General features: G+C 28.1%; 2 protein-coding genes and 1 pseudogene across 3 annotated transcripts in view; 2 read left to right on the forward strand and 1 right to left on the reverse strand.

Moving 5' to 3' along the window:
• LOC113376836 (F-box/LRR-repeat protein 2) overlaps positions 1-5,289 on the forward strand; it is a 549,588-nt gene extending 544,299 nt beyond the window's left edge. For both annotated transcript variants that reach the window (XM_026616906.1, XM_026616905.1), the window contains exons 7-10: positions 4,254-4,421; positions 4,618-4,725; positions 4,802-4,897; positions 4,973-5,289. In XM_026616906.1, coding sequence (XP_026472691.1) covers positions 4,254-4,421; positions 4,618-4,725; positions 4,802-4,897; positions 4,973-5,108 — 508 coding nt within the window. In that variant the 3' untranslated portion in view covers positions 5,109-5,289. The remainder of the gene's footprint in view (positions 1-4,253; positions 4,422-4,617; positions 4,726-4,801; positions 4,898-4,972) is intronic.
• Positions 5,290-6,806: 1,517 nt separating this feature from the next.
• Positions 6,807-8,000, forward strand: LOC113375658 (annotated as a pseudogene).
• Positions 8,001-11,382: 3,382 nt separating this feature from the next.
• The window catches only part of LOC113378103 (protein TRC8 homolog), a 119,816-nt gene continuing 107,808 nt past the window's right edge, over positions 11,383-23,390 (reverse strand). The window contains exon 6 of the mRNA XM_026618622.1: positions 11,383-11,713. Coding sequence (XP_026474407.1) covers positions 11,611-11,713 — 103 coding nt within the window. The 3' untranslated portion in view covers positions 11,383-11,610. The remainder of the gene's footprint in view (positions 11,714-23,390) is intronic.

The raw sequence follows: 23,390 nt of genomic DNA on the forward strand, positions 1-23,390 counted from the left end.
TCTTAATATATAAGGAAATTTCCTTTTCATATAAGGAAACTTCGAAATTTTAAAAATTTTAAAATATTCGGAAAAACTTTGTATATTATTTAGTAAAATATTTTAACTAACTAATAGTAAGTAATGAATGTGTAGATACAATTTTTTGTCGACGTTTTTAGGAACACAGCCCAACCGATTTGGTTAATTCAAACAGTAATCGATTCCAATTGATAGGGAGATGTGCTGATTATTTTTTGGGAAAGGTCGGTTCAGTCGTTTCCGAGATACGAAGTGCAAAAAAGAGAAATTAAGATTGAGAGAACAGTGCATCCGATTTGAATGATTCAAATAGTGGATCAAGGCGTCGTGCCTTAAAAGCACATTGCTGAAACTTCCTGTACTGTAATTAAAAATTCGTCATTTTTTTAAAAGTTCGATTTTTTTTGGAATTTTTTAACTTCCCGTAGGGCAAGTTATAGTAATCGCAAAAAAATCGAAAATGAAAATTTTTATATATCTTTACGTTCAAAACCTTCTGAACATTTTGGCATATCTTAGAAAAAATGGATGTAAGTGTGTGTGTGTATGTGTGTGCGTGTATGTGTGTATGTTCGGATACAAATTTTCGTCGACGATTTCGGGAACACAGATAAAGCGATTTGAATAATTCGGAAAACATTCGATTCGTATTAATAAGGAAACGTGCTGATTAGTTTTTGGCGAAGGCAGGTCTAGCCGTTCCGAAGATACGGGGCAAAAAGTGCCAAAAACGGTAACTTAGTTTTTAAGAGAACGAAGCGTCCGATTTGAAGAATTCAAAAAACATTTTATTTGTATTGACTGAATGAAAAAGTGTTCAAATTTTTGGAAAGGCAGGTGCAACGACTTCGGAGATATGGAGGAAAAAGTAAAAAAAATGAGTCATTTGGCGGTCAAAAATGATCATTAGATTATATTTTATAGAGATTTTAACAATAAGTATAAATTTTGTTTACAATCTTATGGGTTCCGTACCAATGTTATCCGTTAGACGTCGACGCGGCGCTTACGCGCTTCGATATTGCATCTCTATGCAGCTAAAGCAATGCGATTGCTTTGAAAAAAGTTCAAAATTTCCAAAATATTTCAAACTAAAAAAATACATTTCTTTCCAAGTTTTTTTTTCAAATAAAGTATTTTTTTTTTCAAAAATTTATAGATTCTCAAAAATCTAATTTTTTCAAAGTAATTTTTTTCAAAAATGTTAAACTTTTTGGTACGGAAAGTTCCAGCAATTTGCCTTAAAGCACGATGCCATGCGCCCCACTAGTTCAGAAGCTACGAATTCTTATGCAAAACCATTTTTTGCACACTGTTACACAAGCAAAAGATTCTTTGAATTAATCTAATTGTTCTCTCAAGAACTGCATGACCATTTTTACACTCTTTACGCTCCATACCTCAGGAACGGCAAGATATGCCTTTTCCAAAAACGCCGCGCTAACCAAATGTTTTTTCAATCATACAAATCGGTTATTCCATACTATCAAAAATGTCAAGGACATTTGTTTGAACCATATAAAAATTAAAAATCTAGGTACGGAACGCAAAAAATGACACAAATGACACAAATAATCCAAAAATTCAAACAGTTTTTCGTTTAGTCAATACAAATAAATACAAATAAAATGTTTGATGAATTATTCAAATTGAACGTTTCGTTTCTCTCAAAAACTGAATTCCCATTTTTGGTTCTTTTTGCGCCATATCTTCGAAACGGCTAGACCTGCCTATGCGAACAACTAATCACCACGTCACCTTATCATTACGAATTGAATGAATTATTGAAATCGGTTGATCCGTGGTCCCGAAATCATCGACGAAAATTCGTTTACGCACACACACACAAATGCATCCATTTTTTTTCTAAAGTATGCCAAAATGTTCAGAAACCTTTTAAACATAAAGATATATAAAAACTTTCATTTTCGATTTTTTGCGCTTACTATATTTACCCTACGGGAAGTTAAAAAACACTCAATTCGTAATTGAATTCAGAGATAATAAGCTAAAAGTGTAAAAAATTGCAGTTTTTGAAAGAACAAAGCATGCGATTCGAAAGATTCAACATACATTCTTCTTCTTAGGAAACAATTAGTTTGTTAGGAAAGGCAAAAACACATTTTTTTTAATTTCTAAAATAATTTTTTTTTAATATCAAAAATGATTCGGATTTTAATTTTAATTCTAAAAAAAATAAAAATTCTAAAACTCATTTATATAATTTAATTTATTAACTTCCCGTATGGCAAATTATGGCTATCGCAGAGAAATCGAAAATGAAAATTTTTATACACCTTTACGTTTCAGACGTTTCTGAACATTTTGGCATACCTTAGAAAAAATGGATGTATGTGTGTGTATGTGTGTCAAATTTTTATCGACGATTTCGGCAACACGGTGAAACCTATTGATATTTCTATTAAGGGGTTAGGGGTACTTGGAATATTTGAAAAATCGATTTTTATTTTTTTGCATTTTCATTAAATGTAATATCTTGAAAATGCTCTCTGAAAATTTCAAGTTGATCGGATGATTACTTTTTGAGTTATTGGACTCTTACCAGCGCGTTGACGCAAGTGGAGAGCTCGATACTTATACTCAAGATTATTCTCCCTCACCTCCTGATATTTTAGAAGCTTTCAAAGCGATTTACGATGATCTCAGCAATGATAATTTACTTTCAAGATGTGTAGCTCAAGATTGAATCCATAACCAGAAAAAATTGAAAGCTCCAACTAACTAGTGTAAAAAATATGCCTAAAAACCGTGAATACTAGTTCTACTATCGTACAAATTGCTGAATACATATATATATAATCAATAATATTGATTATGGATACCCTAGGACCTAATTGTAAATATAGTTCCCATTGGTATGCTGAAAAATTGGTACGCAAATCCAATGTGTACGCAAATCCAATGTGAAACTTTAAACGCGTTTTCCTCAATGATTTTTGAACCGGTGACCACTGTAACTCAAAAAAAATAATTTTAATGAAATTTATACAGCTTTTAGAATACATAATAATCTCGGGCCTGATCGAAGGATTTTTATTTTTTCAAAAATTTCAATTTTTTAAGACCAATTAACTGTTGATTTTTTACCCAAAAATCTAGATTTTTTGTTTCTGATGCTGCCATTTTGTTAATTTTTGCAAAAAAAGAAAACCTTCGATCGGGCCTAGGATTATCTATTTATGAAACTATTTTTTTTATTTGATTGATTTTAGATGAATTTCTAAGGAGTTATGATGGTCACTGCCAGGACCGTTTTTTGAAACAGGGTCAACAAAAACAGCTATAACTTTGGGAATATTTATTTTATTTTTCTGAAATTTTTGTTACTTCGAGTCAAAACATTGTATAATAATACCGTATTAATATTTTTGTAAAAAACATCGTTTAAAAAACAAAAAAAATACTGAAAATTCTCATTTTTTCGTGCCTCCAAGTACCCATAACCCCTTAATAGGTAAACATGTTGATTAGTTTCTGACATAGGCAGGTCTAGCCGTTTCGAAGATACGGGGCAAAAAGTGCCAAAAACGGTAACTCAGTTTTTAAGAGAACGGGACGTCCGATTTCAATAATTCCAAAAACATTTTACTTGTATTGACAATATGAAGAACTGATTAAATTTTTGGGAGGGAAGGTCTAGCTGTTTCGGAGATCTAGTAAAAAACGTAAAAAAATACCATTTTAAGGTCAAAAATGATCATTGGACATATGCACATCAAATTATCAGATATTTTATGGAGATTTTAATAATGGGTATCAATTTTGTTACATTTCTGTGGGTTTCGTAACATCGGTTGTCCGTTAGACGGCAATGCGGCGCTTACGCGCTTCGATATTGCGTTTCTATGCAAAAAAAACTTTTTTTTTCAAAAAAGTAATTATTTTTCTGAAATCTTTTTTAGCAAAAAAAACTAATCAAAACAACTTCCTATGAAATACGAACCGAATATTTTTTGAATAATTCCCATCGGTTGTTCCGTGTACGAAAATTTGTATCCGAACATACGCACACACGCATGCATACGTACATTTTTTTAAGGCATGCCAAGAGGTTCAGAAACATTTAAAACGTAAAGATATGTAAACATTTTCATTTTCGATTTTTTTGTGATTACTATAACTTATTCTACGTAGAGTTAAAAAAGCAACGTGCTCAACTCTACCATAAATATCCACAAATTCCTCCAATTCACTTTCTTCGCTTCTTTCAGAACTCTGGTATCCCTCGACTTGGACAGAAGTGATAATCTTACAGATGAAGCTTTGCATAAATTCCTTTCAAGGCACGGTGGTCAACTAAGTGCTGTACTTTTGAGCGGAATGGGTCACATCACTGATCAGCTGTGGATGAGTGTGCTACCAGTTCTTACAAATGCCAAGTATGCTAATTAATATAGTAAAAACTATAAAATAGTGTTTTTAGTTCAATAACTACCATTCTGCCATTGTCTGAGTTTGTACTTTCTTGCTTTTCGATCTTTCATCTTTTCTCAGCAGAAGCATACAAAATATCTATGTGTGTGATAAATTTTTTGATTGACCGCAAGGTAAATAAATAATATTTTACAATTCAAGAATATTAGTTATGGGAACAAACGAAAGATTAGGTGTAAACATTCATGTTGATCAACTTATGGATGCCATCGCCAATGGATGTCCATTACTGGAAAGATTAGAATTGAGGTAAATAAATTCCTCGTAATTCCTTAATGGTGGTCATATTCCTTAGTAAGTTAGCTTTGCATGTTTAAACTTCTAGGTGGGATCCAGAAAATCTTAGATTTTCTGACAAAAGTCAGAAAGCGATTGATCTTCTTCGAGTAAAATGTCTCAAAATGAAATGTTTGGTTTTGAGGTAAAGTATGTTTCAGAATATTAAAATTATTCTTTGGTTGATTCTATATTTATTAAGTTTTATGTAAAATTCTAGTGATGGTCGTTATTACGAAACAGTGAAGGCCAACTTTGAGCGTGCTGACAGAAGCACTGTAGTTCGTACCACGACGTGCTGCACAGTATCTGCTTATCATCTGTTGCAGAATTATAAAGATCTGGTTTTCAATTAATTACTTATTTCAGAATAATATATCTGGAAATATAAATACAGGCGCATAACTTAAAATATTAGAAATATTAGCATGAAAAGTGAAAAAGGTGTATATAAATAAAAATATAAAAAATATAAAATTTGTAGGTTCCTATATTTTGTGAACGATGATTAATGAAGACAATAATAATATAAAATATACAGAAAGATAATTCTTGGTTAATAAAGTTCATAACTGCCAAATTTTATTTAGTGTTTGCAAAAATAACCAATAAAATTTCAATTCAATGTTGGCTCAAATATACAATTTTGTACCACTAAAGAACAGTTTTTACAAAACAAGTAATTGTGAAATTCAAATGCATCTATTGGTTAAGATTTAAGAAAACAATACAAAATAAAACATGAGATAAATAACAAATTTTATATATTTAAATTCAACCATAATAATCCCCAAAACAACATTTATTTTTCATTCATTTAAAATTATTGATGCGCTAATTGTACAAAACTGATTATTCTAAAACATAGAATGTTTCATCAACGTCCTTGAACATAATTTGAAAGTTTTTGCTGATACTAATTATAATTAACGTAGTTTGCTACAACAGTTCACACATTTATTCTTTAGAAAAATAAGCATTCAATCTTCTGTTAAAAATATTGGATGATTAAAATATTTGAATTATATTATGTACAATTAACTATCAATTCAAACATACTTACATTAAAAATGAATATTTTGAAAATAATTAAAGTAATAAATAAAATTATATAAAATAAAAAGATGATATATTTATTTTGCATATTTACATACATATAGTAGAATCTCACTAATCCGACACTTTGATAGAGCGACACCTACAATAATCCGACACCGTCGCGGACGAAGCGCTGCACTTTTTTTTTTAATTGGAAATTTTACAGTTAATGTCAAAAATTATGACTTCGGTTTTTATTAGTGTCGGATTACCGAGATTCAATTACATACCCATATATATATATATATATATATATATATATATATATATATATATCAAATTAAACATATATATATATATATATATATATATATATATATATATATATATATATATGTTTAATTTGAGTTAAAAAGTCGGGCGTTACATCAATAAAAATAGTATGAGAGTTTTTTAAAAATTTATTTATTTAAAATCCATACGTTTCGGTTAGCATCTTAGCCTTCATTCAGTGGTAATCAATTTAACTATAAAAATTATAACTAAATAAATAATATGTAAGAAATTTCATAGAAAAACAATAATAATAATATAAAAACACTTAAAATTTTGTATCCTAACACATTATAGGCGGGCCCCGTAAAAATACGCTCTGCGAGGACTGCTGCTTATCGACGGGCATGGTATTATTACGCTTTGAATAGACTAACTTTGTAAGCTGGTCAAAATACTTTTATCGGATCGGTTTGCATATGATATTGAAAGAATAGCAGGTACTTTTTTCGAGATTCAATTGACATTTGGTATTAAAAGACTTTTAGAATAAAGATAAGGATAAGAAACAATATGTTTTATCTTCAAGTTTCTTTTTATGTTCAATTTATTTTGAAGATAAATATGCAGAATTTACAACAAAAGAGTGTTCAATATATATTTTATAAAATGCTTCAGTTATTAGTAAGATTTATATGGTTCAACATCTTTTTTTTTAAATTATTATTAGCAATAATAAAATAATGGCATCGGATAGCGATAGTGAGGTTTACGCCGATGATTTGTCACAAATTGAAAGTGATTTGGATATCACTGATTTTGATAGTAAATGTGAGAGTGATGAAGATTTTTTTCATCCTAGAAGACGAGAGTTTAGAGGAGTTTTACAGATTATGTCCAGTGATTCTGAAGGTAGTGACAATGAAGAAGTGGAGTGGTCAGATTTTAACAATCCTCCAATTATTGAACCATTTTTAGGTCAAAGTGGTGTTGTTTTGAAACCAAATAATCCACAAAGTGTAAGTGAAGTGATTCAGCTATTTTTGGGTAGTGATTTGTTTCACTATATGGCTGAAGAAAGTAATCGTTATTATTCACAAAATATTGATCGTTTTAAAGACAATGCAAAATCTTTGAAATGGAAAGACGTATCTGCAGTAGAATTTAAAAAAAGATGTTGGAATTACTTTTGCTTACGAGCAGAGTTCGTAAGGAGAGTAGGGATGAATACTGGTCCACAGACAGAACAATTGAAACCCCAATTTTTGCCCAAGTGATGAGTAGAGACCGTTTTCACCAAATATGGTATGCTTGGTATTTTTCTAATAATGAAAATAACACCAATGAAAGAGATCGCATTAATAAAGTACGTCCAATAGTGTCTTATTTCAAAACAAAATTTGAACAAGTTTACAAGCCAACACGAGGCTTGTCATTAGATGAAAGTATTATGCCGTGGAGAGGTCGCTTATTATTCAAGGTATAATGCTTCAAAAATTAACAAATATGGAATTCTAATTCAAATGGTTTGTGAAGCAAAAGCAGGATATATATGCAATTATGAAATTTATCATGGTGAAGGAAGTCGGCTTCAGGATACAATTATACGCCTTCTACAGCCCTATAAAAACTTGTGGCATCATGTCTATATGGACAACTATTACAATAGAGTCGATACGTGTCAAGTCCTTTTACAACATGGAATTCGAAGTTGTGGTACTATACGCAAAAATAGAGGACTTCCTCCATGTTTACAAGATATAACCCTGAGAAGAGGTGAATCTGTGTTTCGTCGCCGAGGAGATATTCTTGTACAATGTTGGCAATCAAAAAGACTGGTTCAAAGGATATCAACAATTCATTCAGCAAGTGTTATACAAAGCAGAAATGTAGATTGGAATACAAAACAAAATATTTGGAAGCCAAGATCGTTTTAAAGACGTTGTAGAGTTTAATAAATTTATGAAAGGTGTTGATCGAGCTGATCAGTGCCTATCATATTATTCTATTATATGACGCACAAAAAAATCGACAAAAAAGACAGTGATGTTTTTAATTAATGGAGCTTTTTTTAATGCTTTTAAAGTTTTTCAAACTCTAAATGCAAATTCAAAAATAAAATACCAAACTTTTCTGCAAGATGTGGCCAAAGTATGGATAAGTGAAAATGTTGAAGATAACACCGATGATCCCGGACCCAATACATCTTATAGAAGAAATAATTTCCCAAAGAAGTTACTGGATGCCAGTAAACATAATATTGTAAAAATAACGGGAGGCAAGAAAATACATCCCCAAAGACAATGCCATGTTCGTGCTACTCATAAAAAAGAGTTTAACGTGTTTATGTGCCAGTTATGTAATGTACCACTTCATGAGGGTAAATGTTTTCATAAATTTCACACATGTAAAAAGTACTAATGTAAGTAAAACTGTTTAGTTTATATATCTACTTTTATTAATTTTTTTGTTATTTTTATGTTTAATTATGTATTATTTAAATAAATTTATTATGTTTTATACAACCATGTGTTTTTTTTTTAAATTGAGTTATAAAAAAATAGTTGCGTTCATGCGAGGCGACGCAAAGCGTACTCGTGTTACTCACGATTTGCCCGTTACACATATCAGGTTGGTCTGATGAGTATTTTTACGGGGCCCGCCTATAGTGTGCTAATATAAGATATGAAACCATGATTAATCCATGGTACATCACACATACATACGTATCAATGTGCACATACTCATACCATGGATTAATCATCATTTCATATGTTATATTAGAATAGTGTTTTATTATTATTATTATTGTTTTTCTATGAAATTTCTTACATATTATTTATTTAGTTTTAATTTTTATAGTTAAATTAATTACCACTGAATGAAGGCTAAGATGCTAGCCGAAACGTAAGGATTTTAAATAAAGAAATTTTTAAAAAACTCCCATACTATTTTTATTGATTTAACGCCCGACTTTTTAACTCAAATTAAACATATACATCAACATCAAATTCAAGACTATTCAAATATATATATATATATATATATATATAAATATAAATATATATAATAATATATAATATAAATTATATATATATTATAGAATTCTGTGATATGAGTGGAACGAATATTGAATGTTAAATATGAACAATACAACACTCAGATTTTTAAGACACACTTTATTTGGTAATTACAGACGTTTCGAGACCTTGGTATGGTATGATATGGTAATTTCAAAAACAGTTACTTATATAGTATACATTCTTTAATATTTTATTTAAATTACAATTAATTTTTGAGATACAAAAATCACCAACTATCCCTTGCAATCCCATCTCGATGCTTAAGATTTGTTTAGAATATTTCTGTAAGAGTCACATGTTTTAGTACTGAGTCAAGCATTGCAAGGAATAGTTGGTGTTTTCTGTATATCAAAAATTAAATGTAATTTAAATAAAATACTAAAGAATGTATAGTATATAAGTAACTGTTTTTGAAATTACACTGAAGATGGGGCATACCATGGTCTCGAAACGTCTGTAATTACCAAATAAAGAGTGTGTTAAAAACCTGAGTGTTGTATTGTTCATATTTAGCATTTTATATATATATATATATATATATATATATATATATATATATATTCCATAAATAAAACATAACATATTTTGAAATATTTAGACCCAGCTGGTTAATTACAATCTCCCCACCTATTTTTCGAATCCCATGGGTACTTGTAAATGTGATTTATAAACTTATAAGTAAGCCGTATTATGTGATAATGAATATTGCAGACAGTTTTCGATTTACTGGGACTGAAGATTTCTGCTGATTTCTTTCCGAATTAGAATGAAATTATTCATATTCAAAATTGCTAACAATAATTTGATGAATATGAAAAATAAGTTTCAATAAAAGTCATCTAATATGAACATACATACTTGTTGAGTGGCCAAAGCGCCTACAATATCACTGACATTCATGTTTCATATATTTTTCAATAGTAACAAATTTAGAAATTCCTTTGAAGTAGTAAAATTATATCATAACTTCAAATAATTTCTTCACACAAAATTTTTACAATAAAGCTCTTCTAAAAAGCTAACAAATTATTGATATCATTTATAATTATCAGCTAATGTTAAACATCACTATATTATTTGAATTATATTAAGAATTGTGATTCCAGATTTTTTGTTTAATCAGTTATGTACATTGTTCTAATCTACATATTTTCGTATCATTCTGCATTATTAGTAAGATTTTTTTTCAAATCAATAGAAGAAAAGTAAAATGAAAATGTAAATATAATAAACATATTAAAGATATCTATTTTTTTTAATACAATTATTATGAAAAAAGTAAATTTCAAGTACAATTTTTAACAATATGTTGAAAATTAGTTTTTTAATTCGATTCTGTGAAACACTGAAGAAAAGTTTATTTTATTAAGACCACCTTGCACTCCACAAAGACCAGTTAAGTACATATGCTTAAAAATAGCCATATAATTTAGGTTATTAATTAAAATTTTTAAATAATAAATTAGAAATAATACTTATACCAATGACTTGTGAATAAGCTCCAATTGATTATGTTTGCTGTTCATATTCTCATAAGATATAATAATAGCAAACATACTATACTGGTTCAGAGCTAATTACTCACTCAGGTGAATTGAAGCCATCAAAGGAAACAGCAACTTGAAAAAACAACTAATTTGATCAAATGCTCTGAACCAAATGATGATTCCGATGGTTCTCCATGAGTCTTAATATTTTAAATTTTGGTTTTACATAAATTAAGTAAAGTGGCAATATGTACTTCCATAAAACATAAAATTGACATTTCAATTATAATTAAAAATAAATATTCTAAAAATATTTGTGCAAAAATTTACATATATTATAATACCAAGGTTTTGTATAAATTTCAGTTCATTAAAAATAAATATTCTAAAAATATGTGTGCAAAAATTTACATATATTATAATGCCAAAGATTTGATTAAATTTCAGTGAGTATATCAAAAATTTTATTTCAATATTACTGTATGATAAAAAGTGGAATAGTAAAGTAAAGATGTAAAGTTAAAGTGCCATTTGAATAATTCAAACTACAAACTCTGTTTTATAAGCCGATTGCATGGTGATATTGATGACAAATTTTTCAACTAATATTATATTGTAATCTCTAAAATACATTTAAAAATTACAGCCTTTTTGTAGTTACAATTATTAGACAGGATAAAAAATATTGAGTTAAATATATATATATATATATATATATACACTTTTCTATTATAATTCACTTATTTAACGCTACTAGTAATATATATTACAAGCACCCTCTGCAAAACACTTATTTGCAAATACCGTTTTCTATTCTATTCAAATGAAGTTTCCAAGTTCACATAATTTCATTGTGCACAATTCACAGTATATACAAGTAATTTAAATTCTCATAACCTATTCCTGATATCCCAAATTACACATCTTCCAAATGTCTTAATTATAAAAGTCTGAATGTTATCCTAGTACAAAGTCACTTAGTTCTCACGCTCGGCATGAAGCAACTCATGGCACAATGGGCAGCTATCTTGAACGTATAACCACTTTCTCAAACAAACACCATGGAAAAAGTGCCTGCATCTAAGGACAAGAAAAAATTGAAGTACTCGTAACCTTCTGCAGTCGAATAAAGAAATCTTTAAAGTAACAGCAAGTTATATGAATATAAAAAAGCAAACATGCTGAGTCAAAGAATATATATATGTATATATATATATATATATATATATATATATTAAATTTTTTATATAATTTTGATGTTGAAATATGTGATATTCAGTTTTCAGGGCAATACATCAATTAAAAAATTTGTATGACTTTAAAACATTTTTATTTTTTCCATACGTTTCGACACATTGTTTTGTTTCATCTTTAGTGGACTCTAGATTGAAAGAACAGATAGAAATTATTAAATAAAACTAAAATATAAGAAGTGATATGGTATGAACTTACATGTAATTGAATTAATCCTAATTATTTCATATTATAAATGTTCACAATGCACAATCCTAATTATTTCATATTATAAATGTTCACAATGCAACAAAAAACCAATCCTTGTCATTTTAAATTGAACAATATATAAATTTTTGAATGAGATTTTTTATGAATTTGTAAAGTACATCACGCCGTACATTTCTGTGCTCCGATGCACGGGTGACGACTGAAAGTACGTCAATGTGCAAACCGCGTGTTGAGGGTTAGGTACCAAGAAAACGAACTGACCAAAGAATTTAAGATTTGACAACGCGAGAGGGTACATATAGTGAAATATAAAAACATGACCATTGTGAGGGTGGACATAATTTGTAAAATTGAGATAAAAATTAAAAGAAAAAAAAAATAAATAAATATAAAGAAAAATTGGCATTAAAATTAATATAATTAAACTTCGATCATGATAGGTAACTATTTTAAAGGTATGAATTTCGAGACATTGTTTAAGACTGCTTGGTAATTCTCGCACAGTGAGGAAGTATCCAATCTTTTGTTTAAACTATTTTTATAAAGGTGTATCAGACAAGATTCTGAAAAGCGTCTCTGAGATGTATTCGATTCGTGATATAAAATTGTGGCCACATGAAAATTGAAAATATGATTGAAACTTTGTATGTGGTCAGTTATCATTGTTTGATTTTGATTTTTATTTTTGGAATTGTTATAATGTTGTCTAAGACGTTTTTTTAGATGTTGTCCAGTTTCGCCAATATAAGTGGCCTCACAATTTGTACAGTCAATTTTATACACGATGTTAGAAATACGATCTAAACTTGTCGGTGATTTTAAGTTCGAAAATAAAAAGTTAAGGGTCTGATCAATATTGCAAACTAAACGCAAATCCGCGAATTCAAACAGTTTTTTCCAAATAGGAAAGAGATTTTTAATGTAAGGGAGACAAATAGTGCCAATAAACTTATTTTCTTCTTTTTTCTGAGACTCGAGGGAAGGATGATTATGTTTTGTGTTAAGGACGGAAAGTCTGTTGTTTATTACTGATTTTATAAGATGTGGAGGATAGCAATTATTTAATAGGGTTCTGTGGATTAGAGATAAGTTAAAAGGCCAAAATTTTTTATCTGACAAGAGAATAGCATGATCAACTAAATTGATAATAGTACCGATTTTCATGTTAGTGGGATGATAAGAATGGAAATTGAGATATCTGCCAGACCACGTTGGTTTTTGGTACCAGTTAGTAATAATTTTATTTTCCGGAGTTTTTATGATATTTACATCTAAAAAGCTAATTGACCTATTGTGTTCTTTTTCGAAGGTGAAGGTGAGGTGTTTATTAAAGGAGTTAAAATTTTTTAGTAAAGAATCAAAATTATTTTCAGGAATGCAAGTAATTATATCATCAACATATCTGTAGTAAAGAAAAAATTCAACATTAGATAGTTTAAAAACGTTTTTTTCGAGGTGTTGTAAAGAGAGTTCAGCAAGAGCAGGTGAGATAGGCGATCCCATGGGGGTACCAAAAATTTGTGTATAAAATTGTGAATTGAATTCAAAATAAGGATTCGCGACTATGAATTTAATGGACTCTCGAAACCAATGAAGAGAAAGGGTAGTGTGGCAAGAAATCTCATCCCATCTATCTGTGATTGACTCTAAAATTAGTTCTAGTGGGACATTTGTGAAAAGAGATACTACGTCCAGGCTTATTAAGAGGGAGTTGTTGCATTGTGAACATTTATAATATGAAATAATTAGGATTGTGCATTGTGAACATTTATAATATGAAATAATTAGGATTAATTCAATTACATGTAAGTTCATACCATATCACTTCTTATATTTTAGTTTTATTTAATAATTTCTATCTGTTCTTTCAATCTAGAGTCCACTGAAGATGACACAAAACAATGTGTCGAAACGTATGGAAAAAATAAAAATGTTTTAAAGTCATACAAATTTTTTAATTGATGTATTGCCCTGAAAACTGAATATATATATATATATATATATATATATATATATATACATATATATAAATAATTATCAAAGTCTGGAAATCTGGCATAACATCAATAAAAAACATGAACTTGTTTCAAAAATTTAATTTGCATCCATACGTTTCGGCTATAATCCTAGCGTTCATTCATTCAGTGGAAACTAAAAATAAAATTAAAAACTAAAACAATTGAATTGGAGTGAAAAGCAAAAAATTGAAAGAGTGAAAAGTATTTACAATTAGCTAATCTTAGTGTTAAATTAGAAAATTCTAATAGTCCATAGTATCAGGATATGGTAATGCACTACACTATGTAATATAAACATTAAACTTGTAATTAAACAATATATCACAAAAGTCTAACTTAAAAAAATCACAAATAGATAGTGTGTAATATATGAGTTGTTCGTAAACTGGTTGAATACATAATGGAGAAAAGATTTTTTTTAAATATATTTACCAAGATTTTACACATGCGTAAAACGAATTGCGAATCCTTTGCGCGACATTTTTATTGTTATGACCGATTACTAGACTTTAGGCTTATACGCTTTTCAGAATCATGCTTTATACACATTTATAAAAATAGTATAAATAAGAGAATTGATACTCGATTGAAGTAGTTTTGAACAATGTTTCGAAGTTCATTCGTTTAAAATAAATACCCATCATGTTTCGATTTTTGATTTTTTATTATTTATATTTAAATATTTTAATTAGTTTTATCTCAATTCTTACCAACTAAGTCCACCCTTACAGCTGACATCTTTATTTACTATATGTACCCTCCTCGCTTTTTCAAACTTTAAATTCTCTAAACATGTTTTTAATTGATGTATTGCCCTGAAGATTGAATCTCACATATTTCAACATCGAAATTATTATTTTTTTAATATATATATATATATATATATATATATATATATATGTAGACTTGTAACAGATAACACATAATGCTAACTTAGGTTTCCATATTTTAAATTAGAACACACTGATGATGAGACAAACCTAGTCTCAAAACGTTTGTGAAAATTATTATTTAATAAATAGTGCAAAAAAGAGTGTTGTTTGTTCATATTTCCAAATTAATATCTATTATCCACTCAGAATACATTTGTATATATATATATATATATATATATATATATATATATATGTATTAAATTTTTTATATAATTTTGATGTTGAAATATATGAGATTCAGTTTTCAGGGCAATGCATCAATTAAAAAATTTGTATGACTTTAAAACATTTTTATTTTTTCCATACGTTTCGACACATTGTTTTGTGTCATCTTCAGTGAAATCTAGTTTGAAAGAACAGATAGAAATTATTAAATAAAACTAATATATAAGAAGTGATATGGTATGAACTTACATGTAATTGAATTAATACTAATTATTTCATAATTATAAATGCTCACAATGCACCAAAAAACCAATTCTTGTCACTTTAAATTGAACAATATATAAATTTTCGAATCAGTATTTAACATTCAAATCATTAGTACTCATTCGAAAATTTATATATTGTTCAATTTAAAGTGACAAGAATTGGTTTTTTGGTGCATTGTGAACATTTATAATTGTACGTTCTTTTCTTCTCCTTGAACAAAACTAATTCGGACCATACAAACCTAGCCTAACATCACCAGTCAACTTCGAATGTCTTTACCTAACCACGCGCGGCAAAAATTTTTTTGAACGACCCTCAAAAATCTCCAACATGTGCTTGGCCAGTAAAGCCTCGGAACTTGCACATTTCACAAGTCGTGGCAAAAATTACTTAATTTTACTCACATTTTTGTTCAAATAAAACTATCATTTTTCTTTTTACATCTTACAAAAAATGATAAAAATTCATAGTGTGGACAAGTTAGATGTATAAATGTGGGTGCTAATTTCTAGTGTTGTGTACACATCTTAGATATAACCTACCAACGAATGTAAGTCTATTCTTAAATATTTTGTTTGCTTTACATAAATACGTGTTTATGTATATGTATATATTTATGTATATGTATAATTGTATATGTATATATGTATGTACATATGCATATGTGTATGTATGTATATGTCTATATGTATATATGTATGTATATATATAGACATGTATGTGCATGTATAAATGTGTGTGTATGTATATGTATATATATATATATATATATATATATATATATATATATTGTTGTGCACCCCTGGGCTAACAACAATTTATGTTGAGGCCGTCACCAACAGTTATGTTGCGTCCAACGATGTCAACAATTAAAATTTAGGTTCTTCTGCTGCTAAGCTTCACTGTGGAATATTTAATCAAACATCTGAAGACTTTTATTAATTTTTATTTAATTCATTACTTGGTTACACTTAATACACAATTGATATTTTAGATAAAAGTGATGTGAACTGTTTGGCTTCTAGTCAAGAAATAAGCACCGTTTGGTAGTCCTCCGGCTTTTTATAATCTCCGATGGTGACGCAATTATCCTTCTAGAAGGTTCGCTTGTTTTACCGTTAGAAATGACTCAACTATTACTTGAGACGTAGTTGCGGTCACAGATCGGTACACGTGCATGTTTACAATGTTGCTTATCTCTAATACAATCTATGAGCTGTGCGTCAGAAACTACGCTTTACTTGGTCGTAACGCACAGTTTGTGGTTTCAAAAGGAATTTTATCAACACTTGCAAGGTAACTGCAAGCTTACAATGTAACTATGAGCAATAACTAACTGCGTCGTTCATATTCTGGCCGTTATATAGTAATTTATAATATTATTTATAATTATTACAAAGGGGTGGATAGCCCTAACACCTCACCCGCCGAAAAAACGCGCGCCCTCGTGCGTTCATAAAAAAAAGAAAGCATTTCGGGTGCTTCAAAAAAAAATGTTTGCTCATGCTATTACATTGTATAGATTTCTTATAATTACTTGTTTGGATATAATTAATATAATATTGAAGTTCATATAATATTTCAAATACATTTTTTTTCTTCATGAAATTTCGAAAAATTTAAAAAAATGTTAATTAAAAAAAAATTCAAAAATTGTATTTATTGTAGAACAATATCATGAATTTACAATTAAGCATAATTTTATTTTAATGGTATTATTTTCAAAATTTCATGATTACAGTTGAGTTATATAACATCTTTATAATATTTCAAAATATGACATTTCATTGATTAATAATAATGTAAACAGTTTTACAATAATTGTCATGACTTATAATATAACAATGCTCCTTTTTTTCTTAAAAAAAACTTTGATTTCATTTACATTGTAAATTTTAATATTTGTGAAAAAAAGTTTGAGAATCTTTGGTTGTGACAATTCTATTTTAATTCATTTGTTTTTTATCTCTTTCTAACATTTAATTCATATATTTCTTTGTAACTTAACTTGTTGTCTATTTTTGACAATTGGAATCTTTTATTTCATTTTTGGTTTTATAAATTTCAATTCGCAAAAAAAAATCGTCAGTTTGCATGTCCTTTGTCGTTGATCCGTATGATCCGTCCTGTACCATTCGTTTCAACAACTCTGTATGCATCCTTATAGAGGCATCAGTTTTTTGGATTTACTTGCATAAGGATTTTTGTCTGTTAATAATTCTAAATTGTCGATTTCAAATGTGCGTTGTCGTTTCGTGTACTTGTCGTAGGATTTCTTCGATTTTGTTTGCTGATAAGGATGTTTGGTTGTAGTTGTGACTGTAACTACCTCTGGTTCTTCAACTTTTTTGATCGTTGTATTTGTTTGAACTTCTGAACGTTTTTCGTGCCTTCGTGTAACTTGTGGTTCGTTTAAAATTTGACTTTCTGTTTCGTTTTGTTATTTGAAGTTGTTAAAACATTTTTGTCATGTGTGTCTTTGTCTTTTAATTGCTGTTTGTCGTTTCTTGGGTCTTGTTCTTTGTTTGACTTTGTGCAAAAAATTTTATTTTCAATTTGTAACGAAACTTTATTGTTTTTGAAATTTATTTCCTTTTCGGCGGTTTTATTTATTGAAAATGAACTGAAAAATTGTGCATTTAGTTCACGTACTGTAATTGTATCGTTTTCTGGTGTTGTTGGATTAGGATCTTGGGTTTGGGAATTTGTGGTTTGTTGGATTTCGTCACAGTTTGACATACACTGGGTATGTGCGTTTGATGCATTTTCTGCATGTGTGTGCGAATAGTTGCACTCTTGTCTGTGTTTGTTGGTAGGGGTAATAAAAGTTTTTGACATGTTGTAATAAGTTCGATTTGTATTAAAATTTCTTCTATTTGGATTTCTGCATTCAAAAATTAAATGACCTGGTTTTTTACAATAGTTACAAAACTTTTGGTTATTATTTGAATTAGCGTTATTCTTTTTATTTAAGAAACATTGTGGAGCAATATGACCACGTTTTTTGCAAATGTAACATATTATATTATTATTTTGATTATTTCTGATATTTGATGAATTTTGACAAGCTTCTTCTTGCAAAGCGAAGTCAATAGCATCTTTAATATCTGAAAATCGACAACATTTTACTAAAGTTTTTAACGGTTCTCTTAAGCCATTTTCAAAAACTTTTACACCTACTTGTTCGAATGTAATTTGTGTTGTTGTTGCATAGTCATGTCCTACTCTAATTATGTTTGAGTAATAAATTTGTCGCAAAATTTCTTCAATTCTGTCTCCAAAACTTTTTACTGTTTCGTTGTATTTTTGTTTTAAATTATTTAATTCAATTAATAAACTAGCAATTGGTCGTTTAACAACATATTCTTTGACTAAATAACATTTTAAATCTTCCCACGTTTCAAAATTAATAAATTGGATTTTTGCAAAAATTTGTGGGTCTAATTTCAATTTTATAACTGTAAGCAATTTTTCCGCTTCTGATGGACTCAAATCCACCGATAAAGCATCACATGCAGTAATAAATAAAGGAAGCATTGAAGGTTCCCCATTGAAATTCGGAATTAAAGCGATAGCAGTTTGAATATTTAATTTACCTTCGCGCGACATATTTACTGGTTCATTCATTTTTGAAAAATATGTGTAAAACTACTAAAACAGAAGCGCAAAAATTTACAAAAATATGTTAAAAATAAGCTTACTGACAATGAGTTGTAATCCTTTCTTAATTTAATATCCTTTTGGTTCACTCGAATTCACAATCACTTGAACTTTTGTAACCTTGAACAATGATTTGTATCACTTTTTCATAACACTTTTTATTTTATTTTTCACCTTTGATTTTTCACTTCACTAAATATAACACTTTGAACTTCTTGATTCTTCTTCTTGATTTATATTATCTTCTTTCTCTTTCTTTGTTTCTTGATTATTAATTTGATTTTCTTGTTTCTTCAATAAATTGCTTACAGTTATAAAATTGAAATTAGACCCACAAATTTTTGCAAAAATTCAATTTATTAATTTTGAAACGTGGGATGATTTAAAATGTTATTTAGCTAAAGAATATGTTGTAAAACGACCCATTTCTAGTCTATTATACGAATTGAATAATTTAAAACAAAAATATAACGAAACAGTAAAAAGTTTTGGAGACAGAATAGAAGAAATTTTACGACAAATTTATTATTCAAATATAAATTCAATAGGACAAGACGCAGCGAACATTACACAAGTGACATACGTAGAAATGAGTGTAAAAGTTTTTGAGAATGGCTTAAGAGAACCGTTAAAAACTTTAGTAAAATGTTGTCGATTTTCTGATATCAAAGATGCTATTGACTTCGCTTTGCAAGAAGAAGCTTGTCAAAATTCGTCAAATATTAGAAGTAATCAAAATAATAATATAACATGTTACATTTGCAAAAAAAGTGGTCATATTGCTCCACTATGTTTCTTAAATAAAAAGAATAACGCTAATTCAAATAATAATAACCAAAAGTTTTGTAACTATTGTAAAAAACCAGGTCATTTAATTTCTGAGTGTAGAAATCGAAACAGAAGAGATTTTAATACAAATCGAAATCACTATAACGCATCAAAAACTTCTACTACTCTTACAGAAAACAGACAAACATGTAATTACTGTCATACAAATAATAATACAGTACTAGAAAATAGTAACGAACAATTATCAAATATACAAGAATCACAACCCCAAACTTCAAATCCAAAAAACGGATTGGGGCCCGTTTTAACTCGGGCTTTGTTGAATTAAAACATAAAATTCCAAAAAGTTTCCTTTCCAACCATTACAAAAACTTTGATATTATACAATTATCTACTATGAATACAAATAATCCTTATTCAAAGTTTTTAGTCGATACAGGTAGTGATGTTTCTTTTATAGATTTAAAACAATTAGATTTAGACTCAATTGTTTATACAAAACTAAGTATAGATATTGGTGGAATCACAAATCATATAATTAAAACTTTAGGTGTTATATATTTAGAATTAGATTTTAATGGACGTAAAATCGAATTTCCTTTTCAAGTTATTAGAGATTTACCTACGGAAGAAATAGGTATAATAGGAAGAGACTTTCTAACACAGTTTAAAGCTATTATCGATATAGATACCAAGTTAGTTACGCTAAATTTTGAAAATCAAAAAATTTGTACAAAATTATTCAATTCTAATGATTACATTATACCTCCAAGAGTCGAGAAGCTATTACAAATTAGAACAAATTTCAATAAACCAAAAATATTTAGATTCAGGTTTATTTATCGGAAATTGCATTATTGAACCAAATGTAAATTTTGCACACATAAACGTAATTAATCCAACAGAATCGGAACAAATTTTAAGTGAAAGTGACATAAGCTTTGAAGATTTAGAATATTATGAAATTTTAGGAAGTAATACACAAAATTCTGAAACTAATTCAGATATTGACTTGTTGTTTGTTTTTTTACTCAAGCAATTAAAAATTCGAATAATTTTCAAACAACTAAAAATAATAATAAAAGAATCCAAAATGTTTTAAGTTGTATCAGAACAGAACATATGACTGAATTAGAAAGAGAAGAAATTTTGCGAATCTGTAGAAATTTTAATGATTTGTTTTTTTTAGAAAATGATAAATTAACGCATACAGATACTTTAACACATAGTATACCTTTGGAAAAAGATGTTAAACCAATTTACATAAAACCATATAGACTACCACATGCTCACAAAAACGAAATTAAAAATCAAATTAGTAAAATGTTAGAAAATGATATCATCCAAAAATCTCAAAGTCCGTGGAATTTTCCTCTCATTTTAGTTCCTAAAAAACCAGATAGCCAAGGTAATAAAAAATGGAGAATTTGTGTAGATTTCAGGAAATTAAATGCGGTAACCAAATCAGACGCTTTTCCTTTGCCCAATATTGCCGATATAATCGATCAGTTAGGAAATTCAAGATTTTTTACAACTTTAGATTTAGCACAAGGATTTCACCAAGTACTTTTAAATAAAGAAGATAGAGAAAAAACAGCTTTTTCAACAGATTTAGGTCATTTTGAATACAAACGATTACCATTCGGATTAAAAGGTGGTCCTGCTACATTACAAAGATTAACAAATTCAGTTATTAATTCAGTTATTAATATCAGGTTTACAGGGTTTAAGAACATTGGTTTATATGGATGATATAATTGTTTATGGAAAAATGTTAAACGAACATAACGATAAATTAATAGAAGTTTTTCAGAAATTAAGAGAACATAATTTAAAATTACAACCAGATAAATGTCAATTTTTAATGCACGAAATTTCATATTTAGGTCATGTTATTAGTGCTAATGATGTATTACCAGATCCTCAAAAAATAAAAGCCGTTAATGAATTTAAAACTCCTTCAAATCCAAAAGAAATCAAAATATTTTTAGGTTTATCAGGGTACTATAGGAAATTTATAAAAGATTATTCAAAAATAGCGAATCCGTTAACAAAATTATTAAAGAAAAATTCAAAATTCATTTGGTCCGAACAATGCGAATCTTCATTTAATACAATAAAAGAAAAGTTAATAAATCCTCCAATCTTACAATACCCTAATTTTAATAGAAATTTTTCAGTTACAACAGATGCGAGTGGCGTAGCCATAGGTGCAGTTTTATCACAAAACGTAAACGGTTCAGATCTCCCAATTTCATATGCATCTCGAACATTAAACAAAAGCGAACTAAATTATTCTACAATAGATTAAGAGTTATTAGCAATTGTATGGAGTATTAATCATTTTGGGCCTTACTTATATGGAAAACCTTTTAAACTATATACAGATCACAAACCTTTAATATATTTATATAACTGTAAAAACCCAAATTCGAGACAAATGCGATGGAGATTAACATTAGAAGAATTTGAATTCGAAATTATTTATAAAACCGGAAAAACAAATACAAACGCAGATAGTTTATCTAGATCTTATTTTGAAATTGAAAATGATACAAAAGATGTTCAAGAAGATACAAAAAATATTCAAAAAGATACAAAGGATGGTCAGGAAAATACAAAGTTTTCATTTTTGATCACTACTCCAAGCAATGATTTTCAAACATTTTTAAATACTATAAACAAAGAGATCATTTTAAACACAAATATAATAGAAAATAATAATAATTTCATCACTTCAATAACTAAAAATCAAAATATTTTAATATTTGTATAAAAATCTTCAAATATATCAGAAAAAATGCAAAAATTATTTGATCTTTGTAAATATGAAAGAATTTTAGAAAAAATTAATGATACAGACAAACATAATTCTATAGATATTCAAACTGCAACTAATCATATTATATATTCTATTGTTAATGATAAAATTTCACTGTCTAAACTACAAGATTTTTTTTATTGTTTATGTAATTTAAAGGAACATTTATTAGAGAAAAATATAAAATATTTAGCAATTCCAAATCCTATTCAATTTACAAATTTTTGCCATTTATCTTTTGAGCATTTTAGAATGATGCTAAGATATATTTTCAAAGATACAAATATAAAAATTGAAATTTATTTAGACAAAATAATTGAAAATTTAACTGAAGAAGAAATAGAAAAAAATTTGCACGATTTACATATATCACAAATAAATGGTGGTCATCTAGGAATAAAGAAAACTTATAATAAAATCAAAAATTTTTACAAGTGGCCAAAAATGAAAGAGCAAATTAAAGATTTCATAAATAAATGCATAAATTGTCAAAAAAATAAAGTATCACGGAAAACTAAAGAACCCATGGTAATTACAACTACAGCAAAAGAACCATTCGAAAAAGTATGTATTGATTTATGTGGACCATATCCTATTTCAGATAATCAAAATAAATACCTTTTAACTTTTATTTGCGA

The sequence above is a fragment of the Ctenocephalides felis genome, unplaced genomic scaffold (genome assembly GCF_003426905.1).
Source record: "Ctenocephalides felis isolate EL2017-DRISC unplaced genomic scaffold, ASM342690v1 CF-g0.4_SCAFFOLD_01886, whole genome shotgun sequence".
NCBI lineage: Eukaryota > Metazoa > Arthropoda > Insecta > Siphonaptera > Pulicidae > Ctenocephalides > Ctenocephalides felis.